General features: G+C 44.6%; 1 protein-coding gene across 4 annotated transcripts in view; it reads right to left on the bottom strand.

The window, feature by feature from the left end:
* The window catches only part of RAB30 (RAB30, member RAS oncogene family), a 64,232-nt gene that overhangs the window by 14,501 nt on the left and 22,761 nt on the right, over positions 1 to 26,970 (bottom strand). The window contains exons 1-3 of one of the 4 annotated variants that reach the window (XM_077807639.1): positions 4,955 to 5,031; positions 3,154 to 3,254; positions 720 to 803 (exon numbers count right to left, since the gene is read on the bottom strand). In XM_077807639.1, the coding sequence (XP_077663765.1) occupies positions 720 to 803; positions 3,154 to 3,246 (177 nt within the window). In that variant the 5' untranslated portion in view covers positions 3,247 to 3,254; positions 4,955 to 5,031. Of the gene's footprint in view, positions 1 to 719; positions 804 to 3,153; positions 3,255 to 3,444; positions 3,493 to 4,527; positions 4,869 to 4,954; positions 5,032 to 26,970 lie in introns of those variants that run through there. The other 3 variants (XM_077807624.1, XM_077807632.1, XM_077807616.1) reach the window with 3 other exon arrangements.

Raw genomic sequence — 26,970 nt, forward strand, 5'->3', positions numbered from 1 at the left:
AGGAGGTCTGGGTGAGGGAGGGGTCGGGCTCTGGGAGGACGTTTGGGTGCGGGCTCTGAGCTGGGGCAGGAGGCTGGGGTGCGGGAGGGGGGCAGTGCTTACCTCAGGCAGTGCAGCTCCCAAAGTGACTGGCATACTCAACCCTCTGGCAGCGGCTCCTAGGCGGGGAGGGCCAGGGGGTCGCCACATGCCACTGCCCGCAGGTGTTGCCCCTGCAGCTCCCATTGGCCGCAGGTCCCGGCCAATGGGAGGTGCAGAGTTGGTGCTTGGGGCGGGGGCAGCGCGCAGAGACACACCTCCCCCAGGGGCCACAGGGATATGCCAGCCGCTTCCTCTGCGATGTGCCACTCCCAGGAAGAAAGCAGAGTGGGCAGGGAGCCGCCTTAGCCTTGCTGCTGGCACGTCTCTTCGCGCCCTTTAGGGGGAGGAGGCAGCGGGTCTCCATGCACTGCCCGAGGGGGCAGCACACGGAGCTGCCTCCCCCCCACCAGGGGCGCGCAGAGATGTGCCAGCAGCTGGCCGCTTCCGGGAGTAGTGTGGGGCCACCGGCCATGGCATGCAGGCAGCCTGCCTGAGCCCTGCTGCGTCACCGGGGCCAGGACTAGGTGCAGGGTGTCAGATGAGATTTGTTCTGCATTTTGGGGCCCTATGCCACTGCATGATTTGTTTCATGGTAAACCCGCTCCTGAACACAACAAAGCAAGTTGGCAGTTTCCTACCTTCACTTTTTCACCATTTATCTCCACAGTCTTAATCATAAAGTCAACTCCGATAGTGGCTCCTTGACCTGGTGGGAAAAGCCCCTACAAAGAAAGCAGTTTGGTTAAAGCAGATTCTGCAGTAAGATGAGAAAGAAGATTTCACCCGCTGATGAATCCCCTCCAGGCTTTTGTCCCATCCTGCTTCCTCTAATTCTACTCCCCTCTCCCCAAAACAGTTGTTCTCCCATCAGAGAGAAGTATCAATAGATGGGGAAACAACTCAGAGTCAATTTAGGGTGATTTGATCACAGTCCATAAGTACCCACATGGAGGATAAATATTTAATAATGGACTCTTCAGTCTAGCAAAGAAAGGACTAACACAGTCCAATGGCTGGAAGTTGAAGCTAGACAAATTCAAAATGAAAATATTGTGCAACTTTTTAACAATGAGGGTAATTACCACTGGAACAATATAATCAAGGGTTGCTGTGGATTGTCCATCATTGGCAGTTTTTAAATCAAGATTGGATAGATTTTTTTAAAGACATGCTGAAGGAATTATTTTGGGGAAGCTCTATGGCCCATGCTATACAGAAGGTCAGTCTAGCCTTAGAATCTATGATCTACGAATTCATAGAGATCTCTGTACCACAGGAAATGCAATCAATTGTTCTGTTGCCCTAGCTGATGGAGGACTGGACTCTTCACCCACTCCATATACAAAGCTCCAATTGATTGCACTGGGAATCCAATGCTTGGAGTGGCAGCAAAATCAACTCTTACGTTACCTGGGACAAAAGAACAACTGATCATGTCTCTTGTTGTACAAAGGTCTCTCCAGTTCAACTCCAGTTGTTTTCCATAGAGTAAGGAATGTGACAACTGGACTTGTGAGGCAGAGATGGGGAGGGCAAACAAGAGGAAAAGGGGGATCGAGAAAGAGGAGGAAGAAAAGAAAAAAGAACTATAGATGTTTATACCCTTCTCTGAAGCATCTGGTATTGACTGATGTCAGAGACAGGGCACTGGACTAGATTGGCCATTTAGCTGATTCACTATGTCAAATTTCTCAGTTCCTAGGAGTGAGTGGTGGCAAAAGCTTTAGGAACATTCATTAGAAGAGAACATTTTGTCATCACAGCTTTCCATTTCCCCAACACTGTTGTGTAACTCTCTGAAAGCCACTTTCCAAGCAATCCTCTCACATTCTTGTACAAAGGTTTCTGTGAGCGAACCGACAGTCAGCTGTTATCTTGACAGTAGCAACGTCAAGAGGCTTCAACTCACGTTTCGTGGTAGTATTATATCTTGGTATAGTTAAATAGAGGGACCCAAGCAACAATAAAATAATAATAGCTTTTCAATTATTGGTTTCCAGGCCTGTAGACCTACACAAAGCCACACTGAATTCTGGCCATATCTGCCTCTGCAACCAGTAGCAGCAAGCCAAAGCTTGGAAAGCAGCAGAATTGGCTGCCGATTTTACAGTTTAGCCCCTTGGGTTTAGCTCTAGTGCTGCCAGCTATTTGCTTGCTGCTGGAGTGGGAGGAAAAGAGTGAGTTTTAAGATTTCCAGAGGCTTGATTTTAAAACCAATCACAGAGAAAAAGTGCTGAGACCTTAAAGTGAAACTTGCCCAGAAACCATAACTTGTGTTACATACAGTATCATGCAAACTTCCCCTTTACCTCGGTTACAGAAATCCTGCTCCTCCTTTTCCCCAGTATCATTGCGCAGAAAAGTGCAGATTAAGTGCCCAACACTTGTAATTTAATTTTCTGCAAGGCAAGCAGGGACTTGCCCAACCCCCATTTCTATTTTAAGGATTTAGCTGTATGGGTCACAGAAGAAAACAAAAGCAGGAGGTTGAGAGGTTTGCTGAGCAACACATGGTCTCATTCCCCCGTCTTTTTAAGTCATCATTAAATGGTCTTTACAACGCTTGCAAAGCCTAATTTTTAAAGGGAGTGTGATGGAAGGTGCTGCATTGACAACCCCAGACATTGAATTTCTCTATCCAGATAGCAGTTTCCAGCAGCTTTAAAAGCTTCCCAGCCCTCTGCAGGGTTCAGGGTAGAAGAGGGACAGGATGCAGCAAGAGGGTCCTTCAGTCTCTGTGACCCATTCAGGCCTGATCCAGAGCCCATCAAAATCATGCCCATCTATAGTCTCGTTTTTCTCTCAGCTAGATCTGCCAACAAGGGGGCTAGTTTTGCAGGACATCACCCCTTGCAGGTACACTTACAGCACTAGGACTTATGCTGGGGATGTTGATATCACAACAAAGTGCTTTAGCTGATCAGCGTTGTGGGCGTGCACCTCAGTTCATAGCTACAGATTCCAAGCTATTTTAGAGACAGCTACTCGTTCAAATGGATTTACACACACGAACCAAAAACTTCCCCAATATGCACAGAAGCATTTTCCCCATTAAGAGAAGAAACATCCTACCTGAGTGAAGCGTCGGACTAAGCAGGTTTTCCCCACGCCAGCGTTGCCAATTAAAACAATTTTGAACAGAAAATCATAATCTTCCATACTCATTTACACAGCTGCAAGGGAAAGAGAAATATAAATAAGCCAAAGGGGAAGCATCAGCTGAGGTTCAACCAGCTGGTAAGAGTGTTAGCTCTGCATTGTCACTTTACTCTCAAGAGCCCGGCATGTGATATTTCTGCAGGGCACCACTAACAAATCCATGCGTTTTTCAGATTCCCTTGCAACAGGGAAACCAGTACTCACCTTTGGGATCAGTTTAGTTACTGCTGAACTTTACTCCTCCAAATACTCAGGACAAAGGTCATTACAGAGTTTGCACTGCTGATAAGGGAACTGCACTTACAAAGGTGAGAGAACTCCTATCTTCCTGACACAGAGGCCTTTTGCATGCTCACAAACCTGACCACAAGCCGGCAGAGCCAATTCAACCTTTGCCATCCTGCCTGGCAAAAAAAAAATCTATTGTAAAAAGATGACTGAGTGTGGACTTTAATTCCATTCAATGAGGTCCTCAGTGTTCAGGCTGCCAACTGGACTGAATTACAAATGTTGGTTTATGAGCCTGCCTTGCTCAGTTTCCGTAAGGAGCCTTATACGTACTACGTCATAAGCCTTGGAGAGACCGGTCCTAGGTTTCATTAAACATTTTGCTCCCAATGCATCTGGTTTGGACTAAGCCACTAATTTTCTCTTTCTAAAGAGAACATGTTAATGTTCATATTCTGATAACGGGGACCCATTGTGCTAGGCGCTGTGCAGACCAAAGGCACAGGAGGTGTCCCTGCCCCATGGAGTGCATTATCTGCGTCTGGCAGGATGTAACAAGTGGATGAAATGGAAAAAAACTGGGAGAATGTGGCGGCGGCGGCGGGGGGGGGGGGAATTAGTAAATAGGAAAATGACCTCACAATAAAATGAACATGGTTTGGCATAAAACCAAAATCTTAGCTCACAACCTGCCTAAGTAATTCCAGAAGGTAGCAACTTGGTGGCACTATGGCTGGGGAAACATTTTAAAAGAGGGTTTTAAAAACAGGATAGGACGGACGGCTTCTTATGTTTGTCAGGGAGTTTCCCCAGGCACAGGGGACAGTGGGAATCAGCAAAGAAGCCAACAATCAAGCCGGCCCTCACTGGCAAGGGGAAGGCAACGCTGACAGCCTAATAAGCTAGTAGAGCAGAGACTGCATTGGCCAAACAGGGAGAGGCCTTATAAGCATCCTTAAATGGTATCTGGTGGGGTAGGAGGAGGAACCAGTGGAGGGATGCAAACAGGAGGGTGATGTGGCCAGAGTAATGAGACAGGAAGAGGATTCTTGCCCCTACTTTTTCAGTGGACAACATGGTCGGCATCAAGGCAGCAGAAGAGGACATTGCAGCAATCAAGGCATGAGATGAAGGTCTGAACAAGAATCTTGGGAATCTGGACAGGTGGAAGAGCTTGATTATTAGAAACATTATGCAGGTAGAAATAGCAACGCTTGTATATGGCCTGGATGGGTGGACCCAGAGGAGGGGCTGAGTCAAAAAACAAATGCAGTATGGGGTGCAGGGCAGCGTGGCCTAGCGGCCAGAGTTCAATGGGGGGGGCACACCCACCAAGGGGTCTGGTGGCCCCGGTAGGGGGGCCCAGGCCCACCCGACTTCATCAGGCCCCGACTCAGGGCCCTAACAATGGCAGAGCAATTTGCCACTCATTAGTGGTGCGGGGTATCCCAACAAAACACACTGAGGTTTCCCAAGTGGGAGGTACCATTCCGTCACACTCCCTGGGTCACTTCCTATCAGTATCCGCGTTGATGTCTCCCACAACGAGGCTTCGGATTCTCCATGGTCTGTTGTGCCGGTCGCCTCCTGTGGCTCCTCTGGTCACAGGGGTCACAGGCAGGCCCAGGGAGGCTCTGGTTCCCGGCACAGTCAGGGGCTGTGGCTGGTCCTCTGCAGGAGCTTCTCAGACAGGTCCTTCCCTTGCAGCCTCCAGCCCAGAATGAGCTGGGCTCCCTCCCTTTATACTGCTAGAGCATTTGGAGCAGGCCCAGTCCTGCCTGGGAAGCGGGACTTCCGCTGTCAATAGTATGGGCTTAACCCTGTCTGGCCTAGTGCAGGGTAAGCAGACCCCGTCACAAACAGCAACAAAACCAAGAAAAACTGACATCCCTCTTAAAATTAAATGAGTGACACCACTGTTAAAATGTTTCATGCTTCATGACTTGCCAAAGCTAGAAAACTTTGGTCAACCAATGCAAGTTCTTTTCGGACCAGTAAAAACTTCCTTAGCACTGGTTCTGGACCAGAGATCCCTGTGGTCCTTCAAAACCTGGGATATACTTTCACCCAGTCCCATCTGACGCCCATTGCTAGTTCCCCGAAGCCATCCAATATTCGAACTTATCTTCTCAGGAAACTTAAACTTGTTTGTAGCTTTCTCGTGTTTACATTTATGAATGCTCAACAGCTCAGACATACCCTAGAGTTATGTCTGATCCTCTTTGTTAGACTCCAGGACTAATCGTATGAGATAATGACCCAAAACTGAAACAAGACGACAAGCCAGTTGCCAAAGCCATAAACAAACAAAACAAAGAAATTAAATACCAGAACTAAAACTAAACATAAAGGGTGTGAATAAGCAAGGATGGAACAAGCAAGAAATACAGAAAAAATAAAATGGATTGAGCAAACCGTGAGGAGTTAAAAATCTTGGCCTTCTCTCAGTTTATCAAACCATTTCTCTTTTCATTCATTTCCCACTTATAAAAATCAGAAGGGCACCTCTAGGTTTCCCAGTGTGTCCTGAATTCAACTTGACTAACTTTTAGGCCCTAGGTGGAATTTTCTAAAGTGCCTCAATGAGTTAGGAGCACAAGTTTTATTAAGAAAACAAGTCAATGGGATTTGTACTCCTAACTCACTTAGGCCTGGTCTATACATAGTTTTGTACCGTATAACTATGTTGGTTACGAGTATGATTTACCAGAATAGTTATACTCGTACAACCCCTAGTGTGGACACAGTTGTACTGAGGTAAAATACTGGTATAGCTTAATCCTGTTCCCTTACAGGTGTAAGCAATACCAGTCGAAGCACCTTTATAGCAGAATAGCTGCAGCCACACTAGGGAAGTTGTGCCATTTAACGATACTGAACTCGTTAATGTAGTACAACAGCTTTTGTGCCTAGGCACGGCCTTAAGTAATTCCAACCCCCACAACCTTCAATGAGCTCTGAATGCAGACCTCTGCACCAAATCTCCCTGAAGTCAGTGGGGTCCCCATGGTGTGGGGTTTCACCTGCACAGAGCTATTTCCCCTTGTTTTTTCCTACCCCCCCCCGCCCGCCCGCCCCCCAGATGTTCTGGTTTAACTTGGATTTAAACTTGGAGAGTGGTCAGTTTGGATGAGCTATTACCAGCAGGAGAGTGAGTTTGTGTGTGTATGGGGGTTGGGGGGTGGTGAGAAAACCTGGATTTGTGCTGGAAATGGCCCACCTTGATTATCATGCACATTGTAGGGAGAGTGGTCACTTTGGATGAGCTATTACCAGCAGGATAGTGAGTGTGTGTGTGTGGTTTTTGGGAGGGGGGTGAGAGAACCTGGATTTGTGCAGGAAATGGCCCAACTTGATTATCATGCACATTGTGTAGAGAGTTGTCACTTTGGATGGGCTATCACCAGCAGGAGAGTGAATTTGTGGTGGGGGGGGGTGGAGGGTGAGAAAACCTGGATTTGTGCTGGAAATGGCCCAACTTGATGATCACTTTAGATAAGCTATTACCAGCAGGACAGTGGGGTGGGAGGAGGTATTGTTTCATATTCTCTGTGTGTATATAAAGTCTGCTGCAGTTTCCACGGTATGCATCCAATGAAGTGAGCTGTAGCTCACGAAAGCTCATGCTCAAATAAATTGGTTAGTCTCTAAAGTGCCACAAGTACTCCTTTTCTTCCTGGCAGGACTGGGGCCTTCGATTATGCACATTATATATAAACACAGTGCACAGATCCTAAAACTGTCAGCACTGGACTAATCAAAAAGTTACATTACTCTTATAAAGTTTTCTTGCTTCTGCAACTTTTAGCCAAGGGACTTTTTCGGATGACTCAGTCGCATATTAATAAATTTTTCTTTCCTCTTTCTCTCTTAACCGAGCAAGTGTATTTTAACCACTATAATTGTTGTTCTCACTGGCCAGGGAATAGTGGATCTCAAAGGAACTTTGACACGGCACTTAGTAACTAAACAAATACTGATTCAGAGTAACGTAACTCCTCATTATTCACTTGTGATCTGCTAAGCATTATTACTTAAAATTAATAAGTAGGAGTTGGATCACACTCACCCATAGTGAAATCCAGAAGAGGCACAAAGGGAAGAAAAAAACCCCACAAATCAGAGAGAGAGAGAGAGACTTTATTTCTTCCCAGAGAAGCACATTTGGACCCTTGGGTTATCTACAGATAGCCAGAGCCATGAAGCTGGGAGCAGAGGTACCACTTGGACCATGATCCAACCACTTTTGAATCTAGCCAGACATGAGTGGCACTAGGACCCCATGCACCAAGGGGGTCAGGCTGCTGGTTGGGTGTAGGGGAATGCTTGGGGGGGAAAGAGGGCGGGGGAAATCTATGGGCCTCCTCCCTTTAAGTACCAGTGCATGCATCTCTTTCCAACACCCTCCATGCACCCTCTCCAAACCAGATCCTCCACTTCCCAAAGAAATATCTTAAAGGGGGTACCCCAGCACAATGGGGCCACAGGCAGCTCTATCGTCTCCGAAACATATTAGTGGGATAGCATGGTGTGCTTGCCCCCCAGACTACTCCCTTCTGACAGGGACCTACTGCCCACCTCCTGTGGGAAGTTCTGTGCTTGGTACTGTTGCCAGGAACCTCAGTGGGACTTATTCATGGGAGTAAAGTCAGCAGAATCTCCTCTGCCCCCCCCCCGCATAGTCTGCATGAGGCACAGCAGAGTTTGTGGATGATTAAGATATTTTTCTGGGTTAGTATTTTGTTCGGCATGTGCTATGGGCAAAGAATTTATCTGCAGTATGTAAGTGCCCTGGGATTTATTCCTCAGGGATTTAATTTCCAGTTTTATTTAGTTTCTTACCAAGTGAGTTTTATTCTCCCTGAATCTGACTCACTTCACATACTAGCTCTCCCAAGCTGAGCCTGGTTTCCCACTCTAGTAGTTTTCCATTGTGCTTCCTACAACCTGGATAGTTTCTTTTATCTGCTCTTCGCATCCAAACAGATACATGGAAGAGCAGTGCAGACAGAAGATTCCTCCTCATCTTTGACATCCTGACGACTGAACATACAATGTGCAGTCACTCAGGGTAACAGAACAAGCACCGTAAGTTCAGGGTAACGATTCAAAAGCCAGCTGGGAAATGTTAATTGCTTTGGGCAATTGAGTTCTCGTTTTAAAAGGAGTGACATTGCAAACATGACATGCCCTCACACTCACGTATTTGCCCCATGGGCTTTTCACATTATCTTCCTATCCTAGAGTTTTATGGTAACACCAATTTTTGATCTTTGTAGTACCTGAGCACCTCCCATGCAAAACAGATAGGCAAGGGTAGGGTCCCAAATAGACGTCATGGAGCCTCTGGCTCTTCTCCCTCTCTGAGGTACAGCAACTCTGCTTGGGGCAGGGTTTATATTTGAGGCCAAATTCAGACCTGGTGTAAGCACGTACACTGGCAATGATTTGCACCCACTACTCTTCCCAAGGAAACCTCAAGAGAATACCAAGGTTCAAAGGCCAGGCATTTCTCAGATCAGCCAGAAGAGGAGTTACCCTAAGCTACCCTTTACACACTCTGGAGATCAGGCAATAAGATTTTCCCCAGGAATCAAGACAAAAAGTGTCCTCAATAACAATGAACATGTCCTCAATAACAATGTTCTCAGAGCTTTAAGACAAGACAATAAAATAGGTCTCTGTCCTAAAGAACTTCAATAGCAAAATGCCCATGGGCCTCAATCAAAAAATGTATAATATTTCAACTGCTAAAGATTTGGGTCCCAAAAACTAAGCCCTGATCCTGCAGAGGGATCTGCCAACATAGAGAATAATTAAAATCCATAGGACTCAACCTAGGCTTAAGAATCAACATGCATGGATCACTCTGCTGGATTGGGGTGCCTTAGACAACATAATAACAAGAACTACAGATCCATCTCCAGGATGGGTAAAGGGATTGCAGGAGAGAGTGCGCAAATGCACTGGAAAACAAAAGGAAGGGAATACTGAGCTTTTGTGATGTTACTGACCTGAACTGTGACTGTACAGATCATTGTTGCAACCAAGGTCCTATAGTTGCACCAAATCTTGTACAATGGAGGTCAAGTGAGGTGTCTATAAAAAGGTTGTAATTCGCTGCTTAAGATTATGCTGTCTGTATGCATGTATCATTTTTGTATTTGAAGTTATAAATATTGGCTATGTACTTGTATCTCAATGTGTTTGATTTTAAGTAGCATTAATGAAGTATTTGGTCAGCTTCTTGAGAAAGGATTTTTCAGATTAAGTGCCCAATCAAGAATCACTTAACTGAGATTTGTGGGAGACTCCAATCCACATCTGAGGAGCCTTCCTGGGAATGTTCAAGGCAGCATGTGAGCAATGGCTGCTCTACCTGCAAAGTCAGTCACGTATGGACAGGTGACTTGCCCATGTGACTCCAAATGCCATCTTGCTCCTGTGATTTTCCACAGTAAGAACAATGGTGATCTTCCACATGGGAGAAACTATATAAATGCCCCTGGGGGAGGTCCCCATTTTGTCTTCAATCCTGCTTCTGACCTCTGGAGGAACTGTGCTTGAAACTGAAGCTCTGAACAAAGGACTGAACAACCCATCCAAGATGGGATGTTTATACTCTAGAGACTTGATTGGTTTAAATCAGCAGTAATCCCATCAAGCCTCAAACAAGCCTGAACTAAGAACTTTGCAATTCTTGTATGTATTTGATTCCATTTAACCAATTTTCACTCTTGTCTATATTTCTCTTTTTATTAATAAACCTTTAGATTTTAGATTCTAAAGGATTGGCAACAGCGTAATTTGTGGGTAAGATCTGACTTGTATATTGACCTGGATCTGGGGCTTAGTCCTTTGGGATCAGGAGAACCTTTTTTCTTTTACTGGGGTATTGGTTTTCATAACCATTCATCCCCATAAGGAGTGGTGCTGGTGGTGATACTGGGAAACTGGAGTGTCTGAGGGAATTGCTTGTATGACTTCTGGTTAGCCAGTGAGGTAAAACCGCAGTCCTCTCTGTTTGGCTGGTTTGGTGTGTCCTAGTAGTGAAAGACTGCCCTGCGCTAAGCAATTTGTCCTGAATTGATACTCTCAGTAGTGTCCTGCCAAAGGCTGCTTTGTCACAGCTTTGAGGAGGGCTGTTCCTTGTGGGCCCAGCCAATCATACTACCTGTTTTATTTTATTTAGTACCTTTTTGTAACATTGGCTTTTAGATGATTAGGTGCTGGAGTAGAGTAGATGGCACAGCTGTAGCACAGAGATAGCGAATTATGAAGGGAGATCTGAAAGAGGGTGGTGATGGTGCACAGCCTACAAGAGGAGGGAGGCACTGCCAGGAAGGGCAGGAAAAAGATAAATATCACTCTTCAGAGTCCGTTAAATAGTATTAAGAGGTCCTATTGACAGAAGTGTCATGGGTAAGTAATTTTATTAAACATCCCCCACCACTGACAAAGGGCTGAACAATACAGCACAGCTAAACAAATAGACAATATAAATTAAAAGGTTATAGATGCACATTTACATTATATCTGTCCAATATTAGAATCATAGAACCATAGGATCAGAAGGGACTTCAAGGGTTTATAATAATACACTGTAGACTATATGTATTGACTACAGAAAACCTCACTAATTGGGAGGACAAAATTTGACCTTCTAGTTGGAACACAATTACAATCTAGTCACAGAATGTTTAAGTATCTGTATCAAAAAACAACAGCAATCACTCCTACATGGAGCCCAGCTTCAACAGACTATGCATTTGAACAAAGTTAAGTGCGTGCCGAAGCGTTTGCCATATCAGCACCCATTTCTCTGCATGTCAATGCACACCCTCCTCTTGATACACACACCCTTTTTCTTCTATTATAGCAGTCAAATGCTGTGTTGGCAGTTCCATTAGAACCCCCACTACATTGAGGAAGATGTAATTCAATCAACACTAGTTCCAGGCAGCAACTTGGTGTCTCAAATCTCCGCTCTGGAGCACAGATGTTTTGCTTTACAACTTATTAAATCTTTTTAAGGAGAACTGCCAACTTTTTCAAAACCCTATATATATATACAAAAAAAAAAAATTATAAAAGCAATACAGTGAGGGATGGAGGGGAAGAATCTAACTTCTACCTGAAAATTTTTCTCCATTATTATAACAAATGAAACCTAATATCATTATAAGAAAGATTAGAACAAACATTTTCTTGTTTCCCTGCACCAGTTTCTTTAACTTATGTATTTGATAGCACTTGTATATAGGTTTCAGAGTAACAGCCGTGTTAGTCTGTATTCGCAAAAAGAAAAGGAGTACTTGTGGCACCTTAGAGACTAACCAATTTATTTGAGCATAAGCGTTCGTGAGCTACAGCTCACTTCATCGGATATATAAAATAAAATGCATTTATTTATATTTATGGGAGACAGTGTGGGGTCTGTAGGGGACAGAGTACTGGAGAAGGACTCGGGAGACCTAGCTTCCATTCCTAGCTCTGCCACTGACCTGCTGAGTGACCATGGGTAAGTCACTTCCTCTCTCTATGCCTCAGTTAACCCCATTTTACAGATGGCGGTGATACTAACCTCCCACGTAAAGCATTTTGAGATCTACTGAGGGAAAGCACTATTATTACTATTCCTGTTATGCTCAGTGCCGTGTGCAATGGGCCCCTGATCCATGACAGAAGCCTCTAGGTTCTAGCATCTATATAATAAAATTCCAGGACTGTCACCTTCTGTGTGTCACTCTGAAGCCTAAAATATCTGTTGAGTCAGTGTGAAGCGATCAAAACAGTTACCAGCACAGTTCAGAGCTCTTTTTGTTTAGAATATCACCAGGTTCAACCATCACTGGGATTTACTGTCTGTTACCATCCAATTTTTACATTCTCAGCCATTTTGACTTTACAAATTACACCTGTGCAACATTACTGGCTTTCAGCTAGAGTATAGCATGTATTTATGCCATGCCAAGAGTCCCATTGTGATATCAGAGGTAACTCGACCAATCACCACCCTTAGGCAACAGCTAATTCGCATGCAACGATTTCACTGGTTAGATGAGGGAGACTGCACAGATGGTGGGTTACTTGGTCCAACTGCTACAACTGTCTGACAACATGAGCTTTCAGCTACTAGTAATACAAGTAAATTACTATTGTTCAGTGTGGCAGAATGCAAAGTGGTCAGGAGCCGGCACTTCCAGAAGTCTTGAACCAGCAATAACTGTTATTTATGTAACCCTACACAGTGTGACTCTGTCCCCCTCTAGTGGCTAGACCATATACAGGGTCATAAGTCAGTAAGGCCTTTGAGTTATCAGAGCTGGCTTTTAGCTCAGGGAGAACAGGCTCATGCTTTTGGATCCAGGGTTCTGTCCCTACTCCGGATATGATGCCCCTGGGTAGATGGTCACAAATGTGGGAATTTTAGTGAGACTTTTCAGAATACCCAACTCATGTACAGTACACAATCAAAAATACAGTCACAAGGCTGTATGCTGTACAGCAATAGCAAAGGGTTAAAAAACCAACCCATATGTCAGAAGGACAGACCTTAAAATTGTGGAAAAACTGTGTTGCCAAACGCCAGCCAAAAATGGCTTTTAATCTACTCAAAAGCTGTTCCCTCCTCCCCAAAGGAAAAAAATTGAGAGTTTCAAAAACTACAGCCAAAAACACTAACTGGAATGGTTTCAGAGTAGCAGCCGTGTCAGTCTGTATTCGCAAAAAGAAAAGAAGTACTTGTGGCACCTTAGAGACTAACCAATTTATTTGAGCATAAGCTAACTGGAATGTCTCTTGTGTGGAAAGCCAGCAGAATTTCATGTGGGCAGCTCTTCAACAAATAGTAAAACTTCCGTTAAAAAGCTGTAGATTTCTGAATACGGGCTATCATGCTGCCCCATGTAAATGAGCCAGAGAAACGGCCATTGCTTACTACTGTTATCTCCTCAGTCTCTCAATTCCATTCCCCTATTGGTATTTGGGAAGTATGTCACAGGAGCTACTCAAAGTCCACTGCCTCCAAGATACACTGGACTGAGACACCCCTTTGTGCTATAGTTCTACTAGGCATGGCACAAAGGGGATGGAAAAGGATACGGGCATGCCCAAACATGAACAAAAATCTCCTTCTGCCTGAGATTCTCGCATCTGGTCTCTTCCAAGATGGACGTTCCTTTTCTGACTACAATCCTCCTTTCAACTCCAGTAGGTGCTGGGGTCTTGCTGGCTGTTTGAGGCAGCATTCACATCTTTAAAAAACAAAAACAAACAAAACAAAAAAACCACTCCAGACTCTCTTCCAAGTGAAGGTGGTTTGTTCCTGCGTCGATGAGGACCATCATAGCTGACCATGGCAGACTCTCTTTGGGAGGTCTCAATTAGATAATGCACCCAGCTAAGTACAACGGGGTTTTCCAAAGATCAGCAACAGAACTTAATAGCAAGCACTAACCACAAACATTGGCATAAGGCCAAATTCACCCCACAGAAGAAGGAGCTTATGTCAATGGAGTGTATGCCCTTGAGAAATTTGGCCCACAAGGCAATGCATGCGGAAGGTATCGGTCTTCCAGAGACAGAACATCAGATTCCTGAAGTCAGATGGATAGCATGACCACCATCTTGGTCATGACAACAGGCATTGAGCCAGGGACTTCCAGAACAAACAGCGTCACCCTCTACAACTGGAGCTGAAGGACTACACGCTGTAGCAGGTATCTGTGGATTGGGCACATAGTGGGACAGACACAGACACTGAACAGTGAGTTACACAAACACCAGCCTTGGAGCAGTAGGACGGCCATGGTCTTTGCAGTTAACTTCACTGACCTTTGGTAATTCAGGGGGAAGATTTCACCATCACCGCTGCAACTCTCTGACAGCAGTTAAAATGCGGCACCACTGTGATCTTTTAGTCATAGACTAAAAATTCAGCATCAGCAAATGGATGGCCAGGTGGAGACCAGCAATCAATCTGCCCTTTTTATATGGGCCGAGAGGTTAAAATTCACAGCTGCTATATTAAGGTGAGACGCTATTTGTTCAAAATGAGCAACAGGAGCAGTGGCAGAAAAACAAAACAAAAAAATCAAAACAGGGCCTGGCTGAGGCTCATCAGTTTGCTCTCAGGCCTGCTAAACCAAAGAAGTTACTTTTCACAGACTGCAGGTTGGAGCCTGCCTGACAAACATTACTGGCTAGTTTTAGCAATAACAGCAAGGAGCATGGGCGGCGAGTTCTATGGGCCCGTGGTGCCCGGGCACCAGGAATATTCCTGTCCCAGGGGCCCGGCTCCAGCAAAGTTTCCCCTTCCCCCCCCCACACTCCCCCTGGCCCCACCTGCCGCTCCCGGGCGATTTAAAACAGCCCTGGGGCTCCCGCCACCACCCAGCAGTGCAGCAGGGCTGAGCGGCTTCCTGCGCGCTCGTTCCACTTGCCTGCTGGCAGGTCCTTGCAGCCCGTGTGAGGGGGTTGTGCCGCTGCGCGCTGCCCCCGCCCCAAACGCCCCTGTGGCCAATGGGAAGCTACTGGGGTGGTACCTGGAGACAGCAACGTGAGGAGATCTCCCGGCCTGTCCCGCCTAGGAGCCGCTGCCAGAGGGGGTGCCCCAGGTAAGCATCGAACCCACGCATCCATTTCCAGAGCCTGCACCCACACGCACCCTTTGGCACCCGAACTCCCTCCCAAAGGCTGCACCCCTCACCCCCTCCTGCACCCTGCACCCCCTCCGCCCCTAACTCCCTCTTGCACTGCCACCCCTCTCCTGCACCTACTTTTCTCCCCAAACTCCCTCCCAGAGCCTGCACCCCCACTCCCTCCTGCACCCCCACCCCCTGCCCAGAGCCTGCACCCAGCACCCAAACTTGTTCCCAGAGCCTGCACTCCAGACCCCCCCCCACCCAAACTCTCTCCCAGAGCCTGACCTCTCACCCCTTCTGCACCCAAATTCCCTTCCAGAGCCTGCACCCCAGACCCCATCCCCACCAAACTCCCTCCCAGAGCCCGACCCCTCACACCCTCTGCACCCAAACTCCCTCCCAGAGCATGCATCCCCACCCCCTCATGCACCCCAATCACCTGAACCCCAGACCCTCTCCCCCACCCAAACTCCCTCCCAGAGCCTTAGGCTGGTGTGTGTGTGGAGTTTGGGGGGGGGGGGGAGTTTCTGGGCACCTCCAAAATTCCTACAAACCTGTGGCCCCTGGTAAGGAGGAGAGTGAACAGGCAAGGTAAAAGGAGGCATCCCTGCCTTAAAACACCCTTCTGGCCGTTGTAACTGATTCTTCCAGACGACATCTTATCTCCTTTTTTGATCTTGCTAATAACAAGAGTGTCTAGACAGCTGCACCTCCTGAAGAGTAGCCAGAATACCTCTTATTCACTGACACCAAATGCGGCCTGATTTCCTGCATCTTTAGTTCTCCAAAGAGAAATAGACATTGGCTTTAATAGAGTTCCTAGGTTGCCCTATTAGAGGATTACATGCACGTGTGTTAAGTTTTCTTCCAGAAACAAAAATCAAAGTCGAAACTGCAAAAGCCAAGATGCTACAGCTGTAAGAACCATAGGTGCACTGTACAATAAAAAAGCCATTTTATTTTGAAATGTTCAGTCTGATTATGTGATTGGCTTCAGTGAGAGCAGAACTGGACCCCTTAATTAGCAGCACTCACATACATTTTATAACATAGCCTGAAGTGCAGCAATGACTCCTTCCCAAGACAAGCCCTCTGGGAAATTCTCTCTCTGGATCAGCACAGCGTTCACTAGCACAGGTGTCAATGCGAGCGCATTCTGACACAAGGAACACAGAGAATCACAGGTTCTTGCATTTGCATGTACAGAAGGAACATCTGGTGGGAACAACAGGAACGGGAAATAAGGACACAAGTCCTGCCACTGACTCACTTCATAACCTTGGGAAACTGCTCTGAACTTTGATAATCCATCCATGAAAGGGGGAACAACAATGGTTTTACAGCTTGGTAAATGATAAGGATGTTTGCAGAATTCTCTGAAATTCCTAAATGGCAGACACTATGGAGATGCAAAGTATTTAATCTGCAAGGTGGGCTGGTCCTAGGTTACTACAGTGGACAGAGAACAACAGTGACTAGTTCAAGATGTACTTCACTTTTAAAAAAATCGGTCAAACTTGTTTCTATATTTTGTTTGTATCTGCTTTTACAGTTTGTACAAGAAAGAAAAAGCAAGCTTCATGTATGCTATTACTAGTTAAATACTATAATTCAGGTGTGCATACAACATGCCATGTCGAGGCAGTAATGGTAGGGAAATCACTGCCTTATTCTCTTGTGTGAGGAAACAGAGATACAAGGCTATGTTTTAACACAAGAGCCTCCCTCAATGCAACTATAGGAAATTAGCCAACCATAATTATAGGCCATCTCCTTGCAATTGGGATAGGAGGGATGGCAATTTATAGCACATAGTTCATTCATCCTGTAAAAAGGAATCATAGAATATCAGGGTTGGAAGGGACCTCAGGAGGTCATCTAGTCCAACCTCCTGCTCAAAGCAGGACCAATCCCCAACTAAATCATCCCAGCCAGGGCTTTGTTCAACCTCTGTTCTATATTTAGGTATTTTTCATAGCTAGGTTTCTCTCTCAGCGATGAGAGCTCTCCTACATCACTCTGGGTTCGGAGAAGAATACAACTGACAATGTAAAGTGCTTCCAAGATGAGAAAAGCTATTGAAGTTCTAATTCAGCCTCATAACCCCCCTGTAAGGGAAGGAGGCATTCAAATTCCTGCATTTAGAAACTGAAGTAGAGGCAAATGGAGTAACTGAATGATACTTGGTTGAATGGTAATTTGCTCACTTTATTATTAACTTATCCTCTCCTTTCTGCAGCCCTGTGTGTGTCTGTATCATTCACCTGTTGTGTTTTCTTATAACCTAGTCTACAAGCTCCTTTGGAGAAAGGACTGTCTTTTTACCGAGTATCTAGCACAACAGGTCTCTGATCCTTCATTAGCCCCCCCACCCAACACACTTAGTGAAATACAAATAATAAATTAAACCTAACAAATAATAGGTACTAGCACCCCAACCCATATCATCATCAGAGGCAAGGAGATTAACTGAACTGGCCAAGGTCACAGAGCATCATTGTAACAGATGGGATTTGAACTCAAGTTCCAAGAACAGTGTTGTGTTCAGACTCACATTCTGTTGAGCAGATGCAAGGCTGCATCATGGGCATCCATCAAGCACTGAATTCCTTTTACATAACATATCAAGGCTGCTCAATAATGGCAAAGAAGGGTTATTATGAAGAGATGGGTGCCAATCATTACATTCCTCTGGAAATGGAGCAACATATCCATCCCCTGCCCACCTTTGCAGCATCTGGGCCATGTCTATGCTGGGGAAAAGTGTCATGCTAGCAAACGTGTTAACTAAACACATTTAACTAATGCGATGTTAAACACAATTTTGCCCTTTGGGTAAATAGGGACAGTTGTATTTAAAAACATTAGCAGGCCATGGTTAACCTTAACGATTTTAAACACAAATCATTGTGTTTAAATGTCCCTGCCTACACGAAGGGTAAAACTGTGTTTAACATCACACTAGTTAAAATATGCTTAGTCAAGTCTGCTAGCACAATGTTTTTCAAGAGATGAGAGGAATTTACAGCTGGGACTTGCACACCACACTGCGTACTGGAATCTGTTGTCAATGATGAAAAGGAGAGCAGCCTCACGCTGTGCATTAAAACGGCCTATTGGCCTCTCTTCGACTATTCTTGACAAACACGCTAAATGGTCAGATTAGTTCTCGGAATTTAGAGAGAGCGAGCGAGAAATAATACATTCAAAGAACTGGTTGGTGCATGTGCACCATTCTCCTCTACTGGTTGCAATATGGACTTTTGGGTGTTGTCAGCCTTTTACTGCTAACTGCAATGAGCATTCTCCATTAACTCAAGTGGGAAGGGCCTGTGTTTTTAGAGCAGGAGGACCTGAGTTCTGTCTGTGCTGTCACCATGGCATTCCAACTAGCTATTTTGTGGAGCACAGCAAGAACTATGAAGCCTTCAATAACCATAAAAAGGTCTTCTTTTTCCCCCCTCTCTTTTCTCTCTCCCCCCCCCCCCCCTATAGTTATGGGGAGTCACTATATGGCACAGTTACAGTTTCCAAGATCTTTTTCTGAGTGTTTTAGCACTGTTCAGTCTTTGAAAAAAAGTATGCATTGTTCGTTTTGTGATGCGCTTTTTCAAGGGGTAGAGCTGTGCAAGCAAGTTTGATCACTGCCTTATTCTAACTAGTTACTCCTCGGGAACCAGGCACTGGTATTTGGCTGAAATCCTTGAAAGAGGGGATTACCTGGGTGCTGTTTGTGACCACTTCTGTTCAAGGACTGATAAAACTCGTATTTACACACCAAGATAATCTCCAAACTCCTCACCACTGATTTCTCCTTCAACAAGAAGCAGATTTTCTTCTACTTCTAAAATCTGCTACTAGCAGAGAGGAGACTATATTTTATATCCAAAGGTCTTATTTGAAAGGAAAGCCTTTACTGGCAATAAGCCAGCATTTCTTATAGAAATTGAGTTGCCAGTGAATATTTGAGTAGCCACTTTTTTCAAAGCTGTATCTAAGCACATATTTAGCCAGAGAACTGCAACTGTCAGTATCTCTCAAATAAGCACACGCTGTATAGTCTTCCAAAAAAACCAAATTAAAATGAGAAAGAGTAACTGAATGATACCCAATAGACTGGGTGCAATGCAAACTGAAAAACTAGGAAATTAAACGCTGAAGCAGAGTCTTGATCCATAAGTCATATTGTATCCATATATGTTAATTTTACAAACAGTGTAAATTATGGAGCTTGAGAGAAGATTCTGCTCTCAGTTATACCAGTGTAAATCCAGAGTGACTTCACTATCTTCAGTGGGAGTAAATCCAGAGCAGGATTTGAGCCAGAGTCATACCTGACTTTGCATTTTCTGATCTACACTACTGTGTCCCAGAATTTTATATTTAATACTTCTGTTACAGTTATTACATATCACAGTTACTGTGGGAGGCGATATCTAACGGTGCTAGTTATAAAAGATGCTAGGGCTCATTTCACAACAGCAAAAGGAAGTTAACCCAACCTCCTCATGTTCTAGTCAAATTTCAGCTCAGGTAATTATATTTGTGTTATTTTAAATCCCCCTTATAATTTCACTTTGCTATGGTCCTTCTTCACTCTGTCCTAACCCACTGTGCTGTTACTCATGTAGTGCTGCTGTGTGCTGTGAAACAGCTGTCCTGCTTCAGCTCAGAGATGGCTGCATTTCAGCGTATCTTATGGGTCAAAGTCTGGTTGCCTCTGTGCACATGAGAAAATTTGAGGGCAAAGAGGGAGCACAGGGTGGAAGCTTTCCACTCTGGGTCCAACTCGCTGCAGAAATCTTACTCTATAGACTCTCATAAGAGGAGTAGAGGAAAGATGTTCCAGGGTAGGGCCTATGGGGCAGCGATCATTTTTATTATTTAGGATTTGTGCTGCAGTAGCACTCACAGGCCCCAATCGGGGATCGAGGCCCCCCTGCACCAGGCACTGTATGTGCACACACACACACACACACACACACACACACGCACGCACCCCCAACACGTAAGAATAATCTCTACCCCAGAGGCTGTACAATCTAAGTAAGTCACATCTTGTGCATTTATACTCTTAGCTCAGCTATTATGCATTTCCATACACAGAGATTAATTTACACTCCTGGTAGGATTAATTTATACATATAAGTCTACTGATGGGTGTTGCTGGCAGGAACACAGGGGCACAATAGCTCTGCTTTCATGGCACTGAAATTCACCCATGTTATGTGGTCCTCACAATGTGCCAATATTTGGCCTTATGAACTAGGGCTGAGGCTTTCTAAGCCATCGGATTTGGAAGCCCAATTCTCATTAGATAGGAGACTGAACTGGGTGTCCAAATACCCATTATGCATATTGAGGTATTAGGGATTTTCCTGGATGAAGAGCATTACATAAATAGAACATCACAGCCTCATTTATATAGACTTTTCCCTTTACTAATTCTGCATTCTTTAGAGTAGCCTACACCAGATTGGGAAACATTTGTAAGCATTTATAGAGCTGCCTTACCAAAATTAAATGGTTCCATCTTGTTTACTTAAACCAAACAGCAAACATTACCCAATTCATTCCTCTCCCTGAGCACGAGCACTGATGTCAGCATGCGGTGCACAACTCTGGGAACCGTTACAGTTCAGCTACGGAGCTAGAGAGGGAGCTCACACACAGCTTTACAGGTGGAAGTTGGCATGTCAGCACCATACCGGTGGCCATTTATTTTTATGCCTTAATAACCGAGAAGTGTTTGATTTTGTTTTTGTTTTAAGATTACAGCAATTTTTAAGAGGCAGGATTAATACTGGTGCTATACACAGGCTGACTGTATTAATGCTTCTTCTTGCCTTTCAGCTAAGATTGAAGGCCTGAGCCTTCTCTCGCTGAAGTCAATGGGAGCTCTACCATGGATTTCAATGGGAGCAGGCCCTACCAAGAGTACTATCTGTTAATACTCAGATACATCTTCTGTCTTTGCTAGAGTCTGCCCTGGCATGGGAATAGGCTTTATGACCCAACAGATCTTTCTATCTCTTGGCCACTAAGATTCTATAGAAACACGAGTCTATAACAGTGACACTCAGACCTCAGTAGTCCAGGAGCCAAATTAGAGATCAATATTACCCAAAAGAGCCACAGCAGTGTGAATTCATTGTTCCATTTACTATTTATATATTCTCACAGCAAAATGACTGTGCAAGTATTCTACAATTGGTTAATATAGTAAAAGCATCCTGATTGGTCAATAATTAAATGGCATGGTGTTTTAATATCATGTGCTGCAAAGAGCTGCAGGGGAGACATTGAAGAGCCACTTGCAGCTCCCAAACCTCAGTCTGAGTATCACTGCTGTATGAGGTGGGGGGAAACCATGAACTAAAAGACTACTACCTCCCATGCTGGAGTCATTATGACTCTGATTGTTAAACAATATTAATGTGATTCATTGTTATTACCATCTATTATTTATATTGGGACAGAACTCCGTTGTGCTAGGCTCTGTGCTAAGATTGTTATTTCAGTGCGATACTTTGTTGTTGTTGTTCTATGGTTATTAGCCAAGATCACTTTCTTAAAAGGGATCATGAAAATATTAGCATTATCAAGTTTTCTACGGCTCCCTACAAAATACCATGTAGATAAGACAGTGATATAATTCATGAGAGAGGGGTGAAAAAACCACTGAGGTTTCCTAACTCAATCAGCAATATGAATTTTTAAAATAAAAGAATAAATCATATGAAGGACAAAGCAACCACATGGTTCTGCAGTTTCTTTGGTTGTCATGGTAAATGAAAATCCCTCTCTCTCAAATGTGTATGTTCTGGAGAGAGAGAGAGACAGAACAAAATACCTCTTTTCATGGACTAGAGGGGAACATTTCCTAATAACGGCTGGTGAAACCACCAGATAGTTTACAAAAAAAACTCTGCACCTTCCATATGAAAATGTTCATATTCTCTCTGATTGACTTAATAATGACTATTTGAGAGTCCGGGAATACAGGCTATTCAGCGTGAGCAGACATTCAGGCAGTGGTAAATGGAAATCATGAGCAACCTCTTGCCTGCCAAAGAAAGACTGTGCTGAATTAATCAGACGGACCTATGCTACATTAGGGCTATATCACTGGATGACCAAAGGAGCTGATGAGACGGTACCACCAAGAGAGATGGTGATCTATAAGTGTTATTTCACATTCCAATACATTGCATGAATCACTAATACACCCACATGAAGTCAGTGTATTAATGCAGTGTTCCCCATATGTTCCTGGCATCTGTCTAGGGCTTCTGGTTTTGGGGGGAGGGGGAGTTATTAATTTAATTTTTCAGGGTTTATTTTTAGTAATTTGAGTTTTATATAGATTTCCAGAAATTGGGGATTTTCAGGGCTCTCTCCTTGTATATACTGTAATGAGTAATTTAGAATACATACAATATGCACTGTTGTAATGAGTAAATTCTTTGTAATGTTCCCTAGTGCGCTTTAACATAGTACTGTTTCAAACAGTGCTATGTTAAAGAGCACTAGGGAACCTTTAGTGTGCACAGCAGGGTCTACATGGACCAGTTAATGTGCAACATATTAGCGCACTTTAGAAATCACATTCCCGCAGTTTACATTACTGCTCCGTGTAGACAAGCTCTTAGACACAAGTAATCAATTCCAATGTTTGTTGGATAGACACAGATTTCTCTCTCTTATTAAAACACCCCCAAATCAGTATTTATCGCTTAAAAACGAAAGTCAGAAGCCCTTCACATGCCCTGCAATGGAAGCTACTCAGTGTCCTACCTCCAGGTACAGTTACTACCTTCTATTTCAGTGGTGGGAAACCTGCGGCCCGTGGGCCACACGCAGCCCATCAGGGTAATCCGCTGGCGGGCATGAGACCGTTTGTTTACGTTGACCGTCCGCAGGCACGGCCACCCACAGCTCCCAGCATGTCCCTGCGGCCTGCGCCGCTTCCCGCAGCTTCTATTGGCTGAGTACGGTGAACTGCAGCCACTAGGAGTGGAGGGCGGTCAATGTAAACAAACTGTCTCGCAGCCCGCCTGTGGATTACCCTGATGAGCCGCGTGTGGCCCGCAGGCCGCCCACCACTGCGCTATTTTCTCCTCTCCCCCTCTTTTGTCTGTTGTTCTTTCTGGTTTTATCTTATTTGTGAATTTCTACTTTTATCTGCTTTGCTCCCCAATCCTCTGGTGGCCTCCTCTACTCCCCATACAGTGGGAGACTGGTCCATTGGTGGTGCCATGGAGCCAGGCCCACATGATGCTTTTGCAATAGAACGGAAAGCCATGAAAGCAGAGACAAGACGAGGCTTTGTTCATCATTTTGCTGCTGCTGCCTGAGCCCGCAGCCCTGTCCGCGTGAGCCGTTCCCACTGTTGGCTGCTTTTCCCTTTACTTGCAGCTGCAGGAAGACTTTTCAAGTTGAGGGGTGGGGCAGATGTGGGGACATGCAGCTTTCCCTGCTGCCATTGCTCCTTTACTCTGCCCTGCAACCCTACTTGCACTAGAATGGCAGTGGCAATAGAAAATAGTGTAAGAACGGTAAATATCTGTACATCTTCCCCAGCACAGACCTTCAGATTAGACGTTTGAGGTAACTGGGATATAACTTCATCTGCAGGTGTCTAGAGAGCTGATTATTTCCAATGAAACTGCCTGGCCTTTTGTTCCTTGGCTGCAGACTGAATGCATGGGAAGTTCAGGATATTCACAAAAGACAGATTTATGTCAGTGATTGCACCACAAGGACTTACTCAGTTGTTTTCATTCTCCGCCCTGCCCCCCTCTGCGAACCTTCTCTCCACTACTGGGCTTAAATTCAAGGCCTTTTGTCTTGATGGAACAACAAAGCCCTAAGGAATAATGTTTATTATATGATGTAGTCGCCAATGCTCCTCCTCCTCTGGATGGTTAATTTTCTCCTTCAGGCAAATGTCCCCACCCCCTCTTTATTGCACGTGTGAGACCAGCAGAAGTTTCACAACCACACACGCACAATTGGCTGGAAAGAATCAGTGCTTTAATGAGAAACACAAGCTCCTCCACTTAAAGTGCAGTGACAAGCAACTATGTACAAAACAGCACCATCTTACTTAGCAGATCTGCTCTGTGCATGCATTTAGGATCCTCTCTGTAGACTTGAATAACCAAGGGTAAGCATTTACTGCTATACATTCCTGCTAGTCCTGCAGAGCTCACTTAACTAGAGAAAGCCAGCTGTATTCTATTCCTTATTGAACACAAAATTCTTTACTAAGTTCCAATCAGGTACACTTGGTGCTGAAGACAATAGGGTTCCACAGCTAGAATTAACAGCATAACTGGGCCTGGTGATTATTATTACTTGTGATGATGCACAAAAAAGGAAAGAGCCCGCCCTGCTAGGCTCTCAGGGCCCAAGCGGTGTTAGCAGGCCTGCTTCTTAGAACCACTGTTTCCCTTGCAAAGTGAGCACATTTGATCTCGAGTCACCTAGTAATAAATATGAAGCTCCGTGAAAAAAAAAAAAATTTCTGCACAATCTTTTTCCAGTGTAAAGCCACACTGAATCCTATTCTAGTCCTTGTACATGGGTAGGGCCCTACCAAATTCATGGCCCATCTTGGTCAATTTCACAGTCACGGGATTTTAAAAATCATAAATTTCATGATTTCAGCTATTTAAATCTGAAATTTCGTACAAGAGTGTTGTAAACGCAGGGGTTCTGACCCAAAAAGGAGCTGGGGGGGGGGACTGCAAGTTTATTGTAGGGAGGTTGTAGTACTGCAACCCTTACTTCTGCGCTGTTGCGGGCAGGGGCGCTGCCTTCAGAGCGGGGGAGCTGGAGAGCGGCGGCTGCTGGCCGGGAGCCCAGCTCTGAAGGCAGAGCCGCCGCCAGCAGCAGCAGCGCAGAAGGACGGATGGCCTGGCATGGCATTGCCACCCTTACTTCTGCGCCGCTGCCTGCAGAGCTGGGACCTCCGTCAGCAGCCTCCGCTCTCCAGCCACCAAGATCAGAAGGAAGCGCAGAAGTAAGGGTGGCAATACCACAACCCCCCCTAAAATAACCTTTGACCTCCCCTGCAATGCATTTTTGGGCAGGACCCCCAAGTTGAGAAATGCTGGTCTCCCCTGTCAAATCTGCATAGTATAGGGTAAAAGCACACAAGAGACCAGATGTCACAGGGGGAGACCAGATTTCATGATCCGTGAAGCATTTTTCATGGCCACGAATTTGGTAGGGCCTTATACGTGACCCCCTTTCCCATCTGCAACCATTACTGACTTGGAGGATCTCAGATAAATTTGGAATCCCTAGACTTCCTGAGACTATAGCTACAAACCTTGGCTATGTCAAAACTTGGCCCTTCATCCTAACAGAGATAAAATAGGTAACATGCAGCTTACCATGAGATCGTTTAAAAAACAAACAAAAAAACACCCACAACAAAAATACACAAGGTCCTCCTTCCTGCTCTACACGGACATTCAAAATCCTTTGGGAATTTTGGAGGGAGCAAGTAGGCTTTGAACCTTGTTTTCTTGGCCAAAATTTTATCTATTGTTGGGCATCCCGTTTACTACATTTCAGTGCTACTTACTCTCTGTATACAGTTCACAAATAAATTTTGGGATTCCTTGGGACAAAAGGCTTTTTGCACTTGCATGAAATATCCTGAATCTTCAAGTCAAACCTTATATGCCCATTTTATTATGCTCTGTTTTTTCTACATAAGATTTTTTTCTTCCTTATAAATAAGGCCTTATAGCATCAGTGTTTTTATATCTACTATAAAGAGGGTGCGAGGAAGGAGAGATACAAATGCAGAGTCCTGCCAGATTACTGCAGGGTTCAGAAAACCAGGAGTTACAGCATAAATTCAATTCCAAGCCCATTATGAAAATTTAAAAGCAAAACAAAAAAGAGTCCTACCAGCCAAAGCGATTACAAAATGACTTGCATACGTCTCCTGAGTCCTAGCATTCTTGCAACAAACAGATAAAGTATTAAAACGCATTTTACAGCACATTCCACACTTCGAAAACATTAATTAATTTTCACAACACCAGTGAGATCAAGTAGTAATATTATCCCTATTGTATATATAATGAAACTAAGGCCCAGAGAGCTTTACTGACTCCTCAGATCACATAGTAACTGAGAAATTAATCAATAATCTTCAAAAGATGAGAATACAAAAGAAACAAACAAAAAAGGTTTAAGGAGCTCAATCATTATAGCTTGTCCAAGAGAAGTTTAAGAGGAGACTTGATCATGATCTATAAATCCCTAAGCAAGGGAGAAGATTTCTGATAGTTGAACAATCTGATATAGCAGACAAATGCATAACAATATATTTATTGTCAAATAAATTTGTTAGTCTCTAAGGTGCCACAAGTACTCCTTTTCTTTTTGCGAATACAGACTAACACGGCTGCTACTCTGAAATATAAAATGGCTAGAACATGAAGCTAGAGAAATTCCAACTAAAACTATTTCCCCCCCTTTTTTTTTAGCAAGGGTAATTAACCACTAGAAGAGTGGATTCTCCACCAGTCCAAGTCTTTTGAATCAAGACCGGATGTCTTTTCTAGAAGACCACCTCTAGTTCATCCATAAATTATGTGGCCTGTAATTTATTGGATCAAAGTTCTATGGACAGTGTTATAGCAGAAATCATACTGTTTGCCCACAACGGTCCCTTTCTGGTCTTAAAATCTGTGGAACCAAGTGTAAATTATTGCAGAGCTCTCTGCCAGAGTCTGCAGCCAGGAAATTTCCAGGGACTCTACTGCTGTTCAGAACTTTTACCAGATCCTTGCCAGTTTTCACTGCTGCTACTCAAAATCTGTCAGTTTCA

Source organism: Eretmochelys imbricata, chromosome 1 (assembly GCF_965152235.1).
Source record: "Eretmochelys imbricata isolate rEreImb1 chromosome 1, rEreImb1.hap1, whole genome shotgun sequence".
Lineage (NCBI taxonomy): Eukaryota > Metazoa > Chordata > Testudines > Cheloniidae > Eretmochelys > Eretmochelys imbricata.